The sequence below is a fragment of the Oncorhynchus clarkii genome, chromosome 19, assembly GCF_045791955.1.
Source record: "Oncorhynchus clarkii lewisi isolate Uvic-CL-2024 chromosome 19, UVic_Ocla_1.0, whole genome shotgun sequence".
In the NCBI taxonomy this organism is placed as follows: domain Eukaryota; kingdom Metazoa; phylum Chordata; class Actinopteri; order Salmoniformes; family Salmonidae; genus Oncorhynchus; species Oncorhynchus clarkii.
The window spans coordinates 57,331,036-57,346,798 of NC_092165.1; the positions used below are offsets into that span (position 1 = coordinate 57,331,036).

General features: G+C 42.2%; 1 protein-coding gene across 1 annotated transcript in view; it reads right to left on the bottom strand.

Moving 5' to 3' along the window:
- LOC139375410 (ena/VASP-like protein) overlaps window positions 1–15,763 on the bottom strand; it is a 59,413-nt gene that overhangs the window by 24,387 nt on the left and 19,263 nt on the right. The window contains exon 2 of the mRNA XM_071117169.1: window positions 559–733. Coding sequence (XP_070973270.1) covers window positions 559–733 — 175 coding nt within the window. The remainder of the gene's footprint in view (window positions 1–558; window positions 734–15,763) is intronic.

Consider the following 15,763-nt stretch of genomic DNA (forward strand, 5'->3'; position numbering starts at 1 on the left):
ATGATCTCTGTAACTAAAGACAGTGTGGTGGAGATGATCTCTATAACTAAAGACAGTGTGGTGGAGATGATCTCTATAACTAAAGACAGTGTGGTGGAGATGATCTCTATAACTAAAGACAGTGTGGTGGAGATGATCTCTATAACTAAGACAGTGTGGTGGAGATGATCTCTGTAACTAAAGACAGTGTGGTGGAGATGATCTCTATAACTAAAGACAGTGTGGTGGAGATGATCTCTATAACTAAAGACAGTGTGGTGGAGATGATCTCTATAACTAAAGACAGTGTGGTGGAGATGATCTCTATAACTAAAGACAGTGTGGTGGAGATGATCTCTGTAACTAAAGACAGTGTGGTGGAGATGATCTCTATAACTAAAGACAGTGTGGTGGAGGTCTGTAAAGGCTTGCGGTGTGAAAAGTCTTCCAACAGATCTACATCAATATTTGTATGTCCATTGAAATGAATAACATTACTAGAACAGACAAATTCCCCCAGACAATGGCAATTGGTGTGTGTGCGTGTGTTTGCGTGTGCAGGTGCGTGCGTATGTGTACCTCTACCTGTTGGTCCTGTAGCTTGACCCCGACCACGCGGAAGGTGTTGTTGGCCGTGTTGTGGTAGATGTTGATGCGGCTGAAGCCCTGCTGGCCCGGCTTGATTGGAACCCACTTCTTACTGGTGTCGTCGTACACCATGACTGAGGCGCGGGCTTGGCAAATACTCTGTTCACTGTGGAGGAGAACACAGGGGTTAGAGGTCACCGTGACTGAGGCGCGGGCTTGGCAGATACTCTGTTCACTGTGGAGGAGAACACAGGGGTTAGAGGTCACCGTGACTGAGGCGTGGGCTTGGCAGATACTCTGTTCACTGTGGAGGAGAACACAGGGGTTAGAGGTCACCGTGACTGAGGCGCGGGCTTGGCAGATACTCTGTTCACTGTGGAGGAGAACACAGGGGTTAGAGGTCACCGTGACTGAGGCGCGGGCTTGGCAGATACTCTGTTCACTGTGGAGGAGGACACAGGGGTTAGAGGTCAACAATAAGGACATAGGGTGAATCTCAAACATATTTCCTTGATTTCTTGCATCCTCTCCTCCCCTTCTTCTCAAAACGGATTGGAGGAGAATGTCAAATGGGTTTTGAGAAGGAGGTGAGGAGAGAGGAAGCAAGGAATCGAGGAAATATGTTTGAGATTCACCCTATGTCCTTATTGTTGACCTCTAACCCCTGTGTCTCCTACTACTGGTGGATGCGGTGCTGTGTAGTACCGTACTGTTAGCAAGCCTGTTCAGTAGTAGAACTCTCAAAGGAACCACGCCTATCTAATGGTACCGTTTGAAATTTGACAGTATGTCCCTAAAAAGAGGGAGGGACAGCCATTTAAAACCCTATAAACAAGCACACCAACCCCAACCCCTCCGAGAAAAAAAAATCTCTTTCTGTGTTTTTGCTTTGCAGTGGCGTCGTGGTATCATAATTGCATATTTCAGAATGTTCGGCGACATGGGCAGGAAACATGTGTGTCGTTGATCTATGCTAATAACACGGTGAGAGAAAACAGAAGCGTCTAATTAACTATCTGTTCACCAGATGTGAGGTATTTATCTGTCAAACCAGATAAATTGGGAATGTGCATCCACATCATGGTTTTGGCCCAGGCACAGACTGGCTTGATTCCAAACTCTCCATTCCTATCGACAACAAGAATTAAACTATTGTATTTTGTGGTGAACAAGTACAGCCATAGTACATCTACAGTATAGTACATTTCAAAGCACTAATGCCAACTCCTCATAAGTGGAGAAACTTCCATGCTTTACAATACATGTAGGTGTCCTTCTTTCAATTGATAATAAAGAAAAATCCACATCGACAAAATGTTTTTTTAGTACATGGACGAAGGGGTAAGATATGAAAGGGTATGAATAACAACATGGTATGATTATTTTTTTGGACCTTTATTTAACTAGGCAAGTCAGTTAAAGAACAAATACTTATTTACAATGACGGTCTAGGAACTGCCTTGTTCAGGGGCAGAACAACAGATTTGTACCTTGTCAGCTCAGGGATTACTAGTCCAACGCTCTAACCACTAGGCTACGCTGCCGCCCCTGATATGGTGTGATATTGTGTGAAATGGTGTGATATGGTGTAATATAGTATAACATGGTGTAATATAGTATAACATGGTGTAATATAGTATAACATGGTGTAATATAGTATAATATGGTGTAATATAGTACAACATGGTGTAATATAGTATAACATGGTGTAATATAGTATAACATGGTGTAATATAGTATAATATGGTGTAATATAGTATAACATGGTGTAATATAGTATAACATGGTGTAATATAGTATAATATGGTGTAATATAGTATAACATGGTGTAATATAGTATAACATGGTGTAATATAGTATAACATGGTGTAATATAGTATAACATGGTGTAATATAGTGTAACATGGTGTAATATAGTATAACATAGTGTAATATAGTATAATATGGTGTAATATAGTATAACAAGGTGTAATATAGTATAACATGGTATAATATAGTATAATATGGTGTAATATAGTATAACAAGGTGTAATATAGTATAACATGGTATAATATAGTATAATATGGTGTAATATAGTATAACATGGTGTAATATAGTATAACATGGTGTAATATAGTATAATATGGTGTAATATAGTATAACAAGGTGTAATATAGTATAACATGGTATAATATAGTATAATATGGTGTAATATAGTATAACAAGGTGTAATATAGTATAACATGGTATAATATAGTATAATATGGTGTAATATAGTATAACATGGTGTAATATAGTATAACCTGGTGTAATATAGTATAATATGGTGTAATATAGTATAACATGGTGTAATATAGTATAACATGGTGTAATATAGTATAACATGGTATAATATAGTATAATATGGTGTAATATAGTATAACATGGTGTAATATAGTATTGTAACGACCCTGGGTTTATAAGCGCGGATATCGACTCTGCCGCTCGAGCATGCTTTTGCGGCACAGTCAATAACGCGCTGGACTTCGGGCTAGAAGGTTGAGGGTTCGAGACCTGCTCCCTCCCTGTTTCATTACAGTATAATATGGTGTAATGTGGTGTAATATTCCTGACAGCATGACAGGCTATAGATGCTTCACTCATAGAGGTCTAAGAGGTGAGAGTGACTTACGCCCTCAGGGGACTGTGAAGTGCCGAAAAGTTTCTTAATGTTCACCGTGAATACCACAGGGACAGTTCTGCTCTAACGGCTTTAAATACTCAGCTACTCAACATTCTCAGTCTTTATTGTCAAATTAGCACTGTGCATTCACAGCTGTCATTTCTAGACAGCAATTCTTAAAGGAAATATTTTACAAAGTGGGTGCCTCACCACGGAAAGCAAAATAAGTATATTTCTGGAAGTCTTTCCAATATCCCCCAAAAAAGCCATATTAATATCCCAAACTAAATTAAAGATTCCACCACAGAGACAGGTTGTCTTGTCTCCAAGGCCCCTAGGGCCTCGCCAGCATTCAAATGCCAGCATGTGACCTTCCTCTTCGATCTGCTTCCTTCCTCCTTACGAGACAGAGAAAATGGAGGCTGACACTTCAGCCATGTCTCAGCACAACACCGTGTATGGTTGAGGCTGTATTAGTGCAGGACTCAGAACGTCCTCTATCAACATATGGTGTACAAGTGGATGTGCAATGCTACAATAATGTTAGAGGGTGAGGCTTTGAAAGCATGTCGGGACCCAAAGCTGTCCCTCCTCGATTACTACCCTACTGTAAGCCTCACAAGCCTCATCAAGGACATCAACCACCCGAGCCACTGCCTGTTCACCCCGCTATCATCCAGAAGGCGAGGTCAGTACAGGTGCATCAAAGCTGGGACCGAGAGACTGAAAAACAGCTTCTATCTCAAGGCCATCAGACTGTTAAACAGCCACCACTAACATTGAGTGGCTGCTGCCAACACACTGACACTGACTCAACTCCAGCCACTTTAATAATGGGAATTGATGGGAAATGATGTAAATATATCACTAGCCACTTTAAACAATGCTACCTTATATAATGTTACTTACCCTACATTATTCATCTCATATGCATACGTATATACTGTACTCTATATCATCGACTGTATCCTTATGTAATACATGTATCACTAGCCACTTTAACTATGCCACTTTGTTTACATACTCATCTCATATGTATATACTGTACTCGATACCATCTACTGTATCTTGCCTATGCTGCTCTGTACCATCACTCATTCATATATCCTTATGTACATATTCTTTATCCCCTTACACTGTGTACAAGACAGTAGTTTTGGAATTGTTAGTTAGATTACTTGTTGGTTATTACTGCATTGTCGGAACTAGAAGCACAAGCATTTCGCTACACTCGCATTAACATCTGCTAACCATGTGTATGTGACAAATAAAATTTGATTTGATTTGATTTGACTGTAAGCCTCACAAGCCTGGCACTGACTGACACATTCTCAAGACTCCTCAGTATCCATCACACAAACATCACAGAACCAGCCAACATCACTATCCTTGCAAGTGCTTTTCAAATTCACTTGAAGTGCGGTCTGGTATGTTTTAGAGTAAATCTGTAAGCCCAAATCAATCAATTACAGACACACAAAAAATATCCAATCATTGTACAGTCAGCCCTTGAGGAGACACTGAACATGCAGTTGGATATAGCAAGTTTGGTTTAGGCCTACCCTTTACATCACAGCTCAGCCAGTTAGGAAGAAGAGGACAGTGTGTGTTGTGCTTCATTTGAGGCTTTGAGTGAGGAGTAGTTTGACACAGTAGGTGAAATAGTATCTCAGCAGAAGGAAGCAAAGGCTAACAGCTAACGGCTAACAGCTAAACGCTAACAGTTAAAGGCTATCAGCTAAAAGCTAAAGGCTATCGGCTAACAGTTAAAGGCTATCAGCTAAAGGTTAAAGGCTAACGGCTAACAGTTAAAGGCTAACGGCTAAAGGCTAACAGCGATACATGAAGCAGAAGGTGTGAGTGCATCTTAATCTACCACATTACAAATTGGGAAGTCAATACCTCAATCGATATGGAATCAATAAAAGCCATTCAAATGAAACCACAATAAGCCAAACCTGACAGAAAACCTAGCTCGGGTATCTTACTTTAGACTAAACTGTAGGCACAGTTCACCAGTGTGCTACTCAGTCAAGTAGTACTTAGCAATGAAGGATATCACTTAGCAATGAAGGATATTACGACTTCTATTGATGGATTTTCTTTAAAAAAAAACATTTAACTCATTTACCCAGGCACTTCTACACAGCACAAAGACCACCCCATGTCCCTGAGATGATACTCAGTTCCTTAGTGACAGATCCACTTACAAAAACAAACTATTTCTGGAGGCATTTTGGGGTCGATGGTTAACATGCCTTCTCTGTGAAGCATTGGGTTTCATTCAAATGCTTCGCAATCGCTGGGGATGGAAAAATAACTCTGAGAAAAGGGCGGCGTGACAAACACAACTAAGCTAAAACTGGTGACAGAACAGCAAGTCAGGGTGACAGAGTGGGAAATGTCTTGACCTACATGACACAATGCGAAGGGTCAAATCATGCAGATTGGAAATCATGCACTGCCCCTATGAGTGATGGTACGAGCATGTGAACTGCGACACATACAAAAGGCCTACTCATACAACTGCAGCACATCTTTAAAACGTTCTACACTGAGTATACAAAAAATTAGGAACACCTGCTCTTTCCATGACATAGACTGACCAGGTGAAAGCTATTATCCCTTATTGATGTCCCCTGTTAAATCCACTTCAAATCAGTGTAGATGAAGGGGAGGAGACAGGTTAAAGAAGGATTGTTAAGCCTTGAGACACTTCAGATGTGGATTGTGTATGTGTGCCATTCAGAGGGCGGGTAAGACAAAATATTTAAGTGCTTTTGTATGGGGTATGGTAGTGGGTGACAGGTCTGTCAAGAACTGCAATTCTGCTGGGTTTTTCATGCAATGATACATGGGAGATGATCCTAGAACCACTGTCCAAACAATCCAAATATTAGGATACAGCATGTAGTTAAAGATGGAACCCGTAGTCGGGGGAAACAGCGCTACAGGGGGGGGGGGGGACAGTGTTCGTTGTTTGATGTAACTTCTTTCGTTAATGTAATATCGCAAAACGTACGTGGCAATTTGACGGGATACATGCTTGAATTGAGGACATGAGGGCGACTGTTCCTCTCCTCGCCAATCACTCTCCTCGCCAATCACTCTCCTCGCCAATCACTCTCCTCGCCAATCACTCTCCTCGCCAATCACGCTCCTCGCCAATCACTCTCCTCGCCAATCACTCTCCTCGCCAATCACTCTCCTCGCCAATCACTCTGGGTTTAAACCCTGTTTGGTCTTCCTTATGTGGAAGACTACACCTTGAAAAAAAATGCATAAGTACTTTCTTATGGCCAATAAAATATGAAATATAGATACAAATATACACTAATTCTGGGTCTTTGTTTCATAGAGGATATAAAATTACCCCTGAATAATTCAATGGCCGTGGACAGGCTATGTGTGTAATATCTCTTTGAGACGTTTGTTTGAATTATTTAGTTTTAAGGAACATCCATTCAATATATCCAGTCAATAACCCAGTAGTTAAATAACATTACTCACCCCTATACGTGTGTGTGAGTTATTTCAACCAGTTGTGCTTTTGAAATGACATCTTTAAAAACAGTTTTGCTCACTGGGATTGGACAGAAGTGCTCAAACACATCACCATTTTAATCCGGGATTAGCTTCTGCTTTGGGGATACCTTGAAATTCTCATGACTCATGTCACACACACACGGCTCTCCTTGCATCTGACTGTTTCATTGGACAATCCCAATAATTACACAGAGAGAGTTAGTTCACAATCCGTTACAGGCTTAGAAGGATATAGAAGTAGGAGTTGAGACAAATGCCTCCGGTGACACACTGTAAATGTGTTCTAGCTAGACTACTGCCAGTGGGATTGAGAGGCTGGATGGAGGCTTCTGTTACACTGAGTGCTTAACCATGTAAAAGAAGTCTCATGGGCGAACTAAGAGAAAGTATACCACCACGTTTCTAGCATTTTGAATTCAGCAAGCCTATACGTCAATCACTGACATTCACTAAATTAGTCTAGCTGGCTATCTACACTTGGCCGTAGAGTTAGTGCCCAGGGACCCTGACCTCCAGGTCTCCCCCATTTTGATTTTGTTAGTCACCTACTGATATATTAATCTGGCATAAGTCATGGCAAAATGTGTAGAACTGCAGAAAAATGGCTGTAAAACAAATTTAAAAAAAAGCGAATTTATTTGTTAACCATTTGTTAATAAAAATACTCTTTCTGCTAACAGATCCCTCCGTACGTATTAAATTATAGTTTTAAATCCCAGGGGCAGAGTTCATGTTTAGCGGTTAATATTATAGCTAATAGGCTATGTGTTTGTAGATAGACTGAGGTGAACGAAGCTACAGAAACCAATGTGATAATGGCTGGGGTCATTTTTTTGCTTTTTTTTTGTTGCTGTTCTCCAAAAAGCATTTTTAGAGTTTTGAAATTGTGTAGAAATACAGTAAGAAAGCTTGAACTTTCTAAACATTTGCTGGGGGATTTTATGTTTTTAGTTGCAAAACGTTTAGCTATGATGTGCACTAATGGACACACTCCTGGTTTCCTGACCCTGTCTAGGACTACTAAAATGGGTGCGTTGGTAAATAAACAGTTAGGTTAGGGACAGCCTTTTTCTAAAAGCAGGCTGTATAGGCCTAATTTCCCCATCAACACAACTAAATTACATTTTGCCTGGGAAAAGTCAGGGTTTCCATGGGAACCCTGGAGGCAGAGCAGGCGTCAGGCAGTGAGAGGGTGATGCCCAGCTTGCCAGCAGGCAGAGCTTTTGTTGCCGGGCAGGGTAATTGTTGAATGCTGCTGGTTCAGTGGAACGTACCTGAACAGACCCGAATGATAGACCACAACCGAGCATCACACACTGTCTGCTATATCATTGGTAAGGCCTTTCTCTCTCACTCCCTGCTTTCTGGCTACCAATGATATGTCTGCTAATTCTAATTTACATTTGAACTGCAAGGTCCAAAATAGAATACGACACCTTGAATGAAAAACATGTAAGGCAGATGATAAATGTAAAGATCCAGGGACACTGTGACTGTGACCATTTTAGACATCAAGGTTTAACCATTCAGCCTGTCTGTACCCTCCCAGCCTCCTCGCTCCTCTCCCATTCAGTCCCTGTCTGTACCCTCCCTGCCTCCTCACTCCTCTCCCATTCAGTCCCTGTCTGTACCCTCCCTGCCTCCTCACTCCTCTCCCATTCAGTCCCTGTCTGTACCCTTTCTGCCTCCTCACTACTCTCCCATTCAGTCCCTGTCTGTACCCTCCCAGCCTCCTCGCTCCTCTCCCATTCAGTCCCTGTCTGTACCCTCCCTGCCTCCTCACTCCTCTCCCATTCAGTCCCTCCCTGCCTCCTCACTCCTCTCCCATTCAGTCCCTGTCTGTACCCTCCCTGCCTCCTCACTCCTCTCCCATTCAGTCCCTGTCTGTATCCTCTCTGCCTCCTCACTCCTCTCCCATTCAGTCCCTGTCTGTACCCTCCCTGCCTCCTCACTCCTCTCCCATTCAGTCTCTGTCTGTACCCTCCCTGCCTCCTCACTCCTCTCCCATTCAGTCGCTGTCTGTACCCTCCCTGCCTCCTCACTCCTCTCCCATTCAGTCCCTGTCTGTACCCTCCCTGCCTCCTCACTCCTCTCCCATTCAGTCGCTCTCTGCCTCCTCACTCCTCTCCCATTCAGTCCCTCTCTGCCTCTTCACTCCTCTCCAATTCAGTCCCTGTCTGTACCCTCCCTCCCTGCCTCTTCACTCCTCTCCCATTCAGTCCCTGTCTGTACCCTCCCTCCCTGCCTCCTCACTCCTCTCCCATTCAGCCTGTCTGTACCCTCCCTGCCTCCTCACTCCTCTCCCATTCAGTCCCTGTCTGTACCCCCCCTGCCTCCTCACTCCTCTCTCCACGCACCAACAATCACAAAGAGGAGTCTGTAACCCAATCCCAGAGCTCTATGGTGGATAAGAGATGTCTCTACAGAGCTCTATGGTGGATAAGATATGTCTTAACAGGCTCTATGGTGGATAAGAGATGTCTCTACAGAGCTCTATGGTGGATAAGAGATGGCCACTACAGAGCTCTATGGTGGATAAGAGATGTCTTAACAGGCTCTATGGTGGATAAGATATGTCTTAACAGGCTTTATGGTGGATAAGAGGTGGCCACTACAGAGCTCTATGGTGGATAAGCGATGGCCACTACAGAGCTCTATGGTGGATAAGAGATGTCTTAACAGGCTTTATGGTGGATAAGAGATGGCCACTACAGAGCTCTATGGTGGATAAGAAATGGCCACTACAGAGCTCTATGGTGGATAAGAGATGGCCACTACAGGACTCTATGGTAGATAAGAGATGGCCACTACAGAGCTCTATGGTGGATAAGAGATGGCCACTACAGGACTCTATGGTAGATAAGAAATGGCCACTACAGAGCTCTATGGTGGATAAGCGATGGCCACTACAGAGCTCTATGGTGGATAAGAGATGTCTTAACAGGCTTTATGGTGGATAAGAGATGTCTTAACAGGCTTTATGGTGGATAAGAGATGTCTTAACAGGCTTTATGGTGGATAAGAGATGGCCACTACAGAGCTCTATGGTGGATAAAATATGTCTTAACAGGCTCTATGGTGGATAAGAGATGTCTTAACAGGCTCTATGGTGGATAAGATATGTCTTAACAGGCTTTATGGTGGATAAGAGGTGGCCACTACAGAGCTCTATGGTGGATAAGCGATGGCCACTACAGAGCTCTATGGTGGATAAGAGATGTCTTAACAGGCTTTATGGTGGATAAGAGATGGCCAGTACAGAGCTCTATGGTGGATAAGAAATGGCCACTACAGAGCTCTATGGTGGATAAGAGATGGCCACTACAGGACTCTATGGTAGATAAGAGATGGCCACTACAGAGCTCTATGGTGGATAAGAGATGGCCACTACAGGACTCTATGGTAGATAAGAAATGGCCACTACAGAGCTCTATGGTGGATAAGAGATGGCCACTACAGAGCTCTATGGTAGATAAGAGATGGCCACTACAGTGCTCTATGGTTGATAAGAGATGGCCACTACAGGACTCTATGGTGGAGAAGAGATGGCCACTACAGGACTCTATGGTAGATAAGAAATGGCCACTACAGAGCTCTATGGTGGATAAGAGATGGCCACTACAGAGCTCTATGGTAGATAAGAAATGGCCACTACAGAGCTCTATGGTGGATAAGAGATGGCCACTACAGAGCTCTATGGTAGATAAGAAATGGCCACTACAGAGCTCTATGGTGGATAAGAGATGGCCACTACAGGACTCTATGGTGGAGAAGAGATGGCCACTACAGGACTCTATGGTGGATAAGAGATGGCCACTACAGAGCTCTATGGTGGATAAGAGATGGCCACTACAGAGCTCTATGGTAGATAACAGATGGCCACTACAGGACTCTATGGTGGATAAGAGATGGCCACTACAGGACTCTATGGTGGAGAAGAGATGGCCACTACAGGGCAGACTCTTCTCATTCTTGTCTCAAGTGACTGGCTCGGACATCAATGTGTTACATAGATCAAGGCTAACGATTGCATCCAACTAGTTTCTCCATTTCCATTTATAATACAAGTTTCCTTCTGCCCAGCGCTCCTTGACATGTGACGTGCTTTTGACTATACAGATTACGTTCCTTTCTATGGTCGTTTTGTTTTGTTAATGAATGGACAAGTACATTTGTGTGGAATTGTGAGTTGCTATCAAGAGATGTTGGTATAGTCAATGGTCAATGTTATGGTGCATTCTGCCATAAAGCTCCCTACAAAATTGCAATAAAACATAAGCTTCTAACTGAATCTCCACGTGTTGCATTGGTGTAAAACACTGAGCTCCTGAACATACAGCTGGTGTATGGCATGAACTCAAAATAACGACGAGGATATTTATGGCTGTGAGAGGCACCCTGCACATTTTGGTGAATGAGTTGAACAATTTGAAGTTTAGTTCCTCCCCTGTTATTAGAGAGAGGGCAGCAGGGAGGGGATAGAGTGGGTGATGCACTCTAGTGTTTTTTCCCCCCAGAGTGCAGTGCAGTATAATCCTTTTGGGGCGGCTCCACCACACGCGCACGCTCACACACACCAGCTGTGAGAGAACGTCTCAGTGGCAGGATTACAGGCGACTTCCGAGGAGATCGTTACCTCACTCCCGTCTTAGAGCTAAATAATCTAGGCTTTAACTCTCACACAAGCACAATGCTGTAATCTCAGCACAGAGACATTCCAGCTGGAAGGGAGTCCTGTAAGGACAGAGGACTACAGTATTTAATTTTTTAAAACTTCAGTTAATTTTAGTAAATGCTTGAACACTTATTTTTCTTAACGACATTGTTTGTTAAAGGCTTGTAAGTAAGCATATCGCTGTATGGTCTACACCTGTTGTGTCCGGCACATGTGACAAATAACATTTTATTTGGTGGAAGACCGAGTGGCCAGTGTGGTTATATAAAACAAATGGACAGACATACTGTCAAGACCATTTTTTTGTCTATTTCCAATATGGCCATAAAGCATGAGGATTTACACTACTATAAACTGTGCATTATAAACAAATGAAGTGTGTGCTCGCGAATGCAATGCATATTCAGCCAACAAGACGTATAAACTCTAATCTACGTCACAACAAGACGTAGAAACTCTAATCTATGTCACAACAAGACGTATAAACTCTAATCTATGTCACAACAAGACGTATAAACTCTAATCTACGTCACAACAAGACGTAGAAACTCTAATCTATGTCACAACAAGGCGTAGAAACTCTAATCTATGTCACAACAAGACGTAGAATCTCTAATCTATGTCACAACAAGACGTATAAACTCTAATCTACGTCACAACAAGACGTAGAAACTCTAATCTATGTCACAACAAGACGTAGAAACTCTAATCTATGTCACAACAAGACGTAGAGACTCGAATCTATGTCACAACAAGACGTAGAATCTCTAATCTATGTCACAACAAGACGTAGAATCTCTAATCTATGTCACAACAAGACGTAGAAACTCTAATCTATGTCACAACAAGACGTAGAGACTCGAATCTATGTCACAACAAGACGTATAAACTCTAATCTATGTCACAACAAGACGTAGAAACTCTAATCTACGTCACAACAAGACGTAGAGACTCGAATTTATGTCACAACAAGACGTAGAATCTCTAATCTATGTCAGCAAGCTCCAACTTCAATCCCTAGGAATCACTTGAATGAGAATTAAGCCACAAACAGGAGAGAGGGATGTGGCCCTTAATGGTATTTTCCTGCTTCTCCATTAATGATCACATGTTGTTAGCTAAATGTCCCCGCAAAAAGGTATCATGCATTAAAACCATTAGGGATGCTAAATTGAATACAACCACGTGCACGTGTACTTGTCCACGTGCGCACACACACACACACACACACACACACACACACACACACACACACACACACACACACACACACACACACACACACACACACACACACACTTTAACCATTTGTGATGCTGCATTTAATACAAGCACGTGCACTCACTCACCCGCCACCTTTACCTAATTTCTTCCAGCATGTCACCTGTGCAACTAGAAGAAAAAACGATTTACTTTAAACCAACTTTACTGCACACACAGAGGCACATACAAACTCTAGATCACCTTTACTCCACACACAGAGACACATACAAAGCTCTCCCTCACCTTCTATTTGGCTAATCTGACCATAACTCTATCCTCCTGATTCCTACCTACAAAAAAAAAAAAAACTCAAACAGTAGTACTAGTGGCACGCTCAATTCTGAAGTGGTCCGATGAAGCGGATGCTAAGCGACAGGACTGTTTCACTAGCACAGACTGGAATATGTTCCGGGATTCATCCGATGGCATTGAGGAGTTTACCACATCAGTCACCGGCTTCATTAATAAGTGCATCGACAATGTCATCCTCACAGTGACCGTACGTACATATCCCAACCAGAAGCCATGGATTACAGGCAACGTCGGCACTGAGCTAAAGACACCATGCTCTACCAACAGAGCCACACGGGACACTGTTTTGAGTGACTACGTCATCTCTGTACCCCACACATACAATTAATTATCTGTAAGATCCTTCAGTCGAGAAGTGAATTTCAAACGCATATTCAACCCCAAAGACCAAGGAGGTTTTTCAATGCAAAGAAGGGCACCTATTTTTTTTTAATGACATAGAATATCCCTTTGAGCATGGTGAAGTGATTGGTAAAGAAAGTAACTTTATGTCCTGAATACAAAGTGTTATGTTTGGGGCAAATCCAACACATCACTAAGTAACACTTCATATTTTTAAGCATGGTGGTGGCTGCATCATGTTACGGGTATGCTTGTCATTACATTTAAAAATGTATATTTTGTTATTTAACCTTTATTTAACTAGGCAAGTCAGTTAAGAACAAATTCTTATTTACAATGACGGCCTACACTGGCCAAACCCGGACAACCTGGGCCAATTGTGAGCCACCTGATACAGCCTGGATTTAAACCAGGGTGTCTGTAGTGATGCCTCTAGCACTGAGATGCAGTGCCTTAGACCGCTGCTCCACCCGGGGGCCCATCGGCAAGGACTAGAACGTTTCTTGATGATAAAAGTAAACGGAATAGAGGTAAACACAGGCAAAATCCTGGAGGAAAATATGGTTCAGTCTGCTATCCAACACACACTGGGACACAAACTCACCTTTCAGCAGGACAGTAACCTAAAACACAAGGGCAAATCTACACTGGAGTTGCTTATCAAGAAGATATTGAATGTTCCTAAGTGGCCTAGTTACAGTTTTGACTTAAATCGGCTTGAAAATCAATGGCAAGACTTGAAAATGGCTGTGTAGCAACGATTAACAAACAACTTGACAAATCTTGAAGAAGTTTTTTAAATAATTATGTACAAATATTGTACAATCCAGGTGTGCAAAGCTCTTAGAGACTTACTCAGAAAGATTCACAGCTGTAATCGCTGCCAAAGGGGTGTGTGAATACTTATGTAAATGTGATATTCTGTATTTAATTTTTAATATATTTGCAAACATTTCTAAAAGCATGTTTTCATTATGGAGTATAGTGTGTAGATGGGTGAGAGGAAAAAACATATTGAATCCATTTTGAATTCAGGCTGTAACACAACAAAATGTAACCCGTTTGAAGAAGCTGTGCGTATGACACACGTCACTACTTCACAGGAGAGGCATTTGAACAATTGAATAAAAAAACAAATCTAAATTAATTTTTTGGGCAGAAATGCCTTCTGGAATATTTAAACTTTCATGTGCCTTAATAACAAACTTGTATGCCATCTGTAATAGAGGTCGACCGATTAATCGGCATGGCCGATATTTATGTATTCATAACAATCAGTAATCTGCATTTTTGGACGCCAACTATGGCCGATTACATTGCAATCTACGAGGAGACTGCATGGCAGGCTGACCACTTGTTACGCAAGTACAGCATCAAAAGGACCTGGTGGCTGCAAGGAGCCATGGTAAATTGCTAGCTAGCATTAAACTTATCATATAAAAAACAATCAAACTTAACATAATCACTAGTTAACTACACATGGTTGATGATTTAGTTTAACTACCTTGTCCTGCATTGCATATAATCAATGCGGTGCCTGTTAATTTATAATCGAATCACAGCCTACTTCAACTTCGCCCTAGGGGTGTCATGACGTTGGCCTGGGGGGTAGGTTTATGACAGTCATAAATACTTCTTCCCCCCTTTTTCCTCTCTCTACCCTACTGAGGTTACATTTGCAAACCCCTTGGTTAACATAGAGATTCTGGGAACATCAGAAGGTGGGGGGAAATTAACTATATTCTGGTAATCTGAACAATTGAACATATACGGTGGTACTTAATGAATATGATGTCAGTTCGGTCGTCATCTGAGACATTCTCATCAATGATAAGATGACATAAACTCTACAGTGGAAAGTCTACACCAGTTATCGGATTCACATGGAATTGTTGTTCAATTTAAATGTTGGAATATGAAATTATTCGTGATGGGATGAAATGTGATTTTAGCTTCTAAAATGTGAGATTTGGGTTTTCATAAGACAGGGCTCTGCACAATCGGTGGCCCGCACCTGTGAAGGGACATGGGCTATAAAACTTTTCAAACACGCCCTCCTCTCCCTTCCTATATAAAGCCTTGACGACAATATAACCTCCTGTTCCGAGGACGTGAGGACGACGGTCCGATGTCAGAATGGTTCAGATAATAACTACAGAACGAAGCCAACATCAGTGTGAGCTTTGGTTGCGAATGGTATGAACTTTTAACTCTTATTCACTACAGAATTGATACCTCCTAGCTGTTGAGTTAGCAACAGCAGCTGCAAACGAGGGATAGGAAGGAACAGACAGAGTATCCCGTCTACCACACAATGACATTACTACAATGTATTCAATTTACCAGCAGAGACATTCTTCAAAGGACGAAGGACTCGGTTGGGCAACACGGCCTTCCATCTACCACCAACCTACCG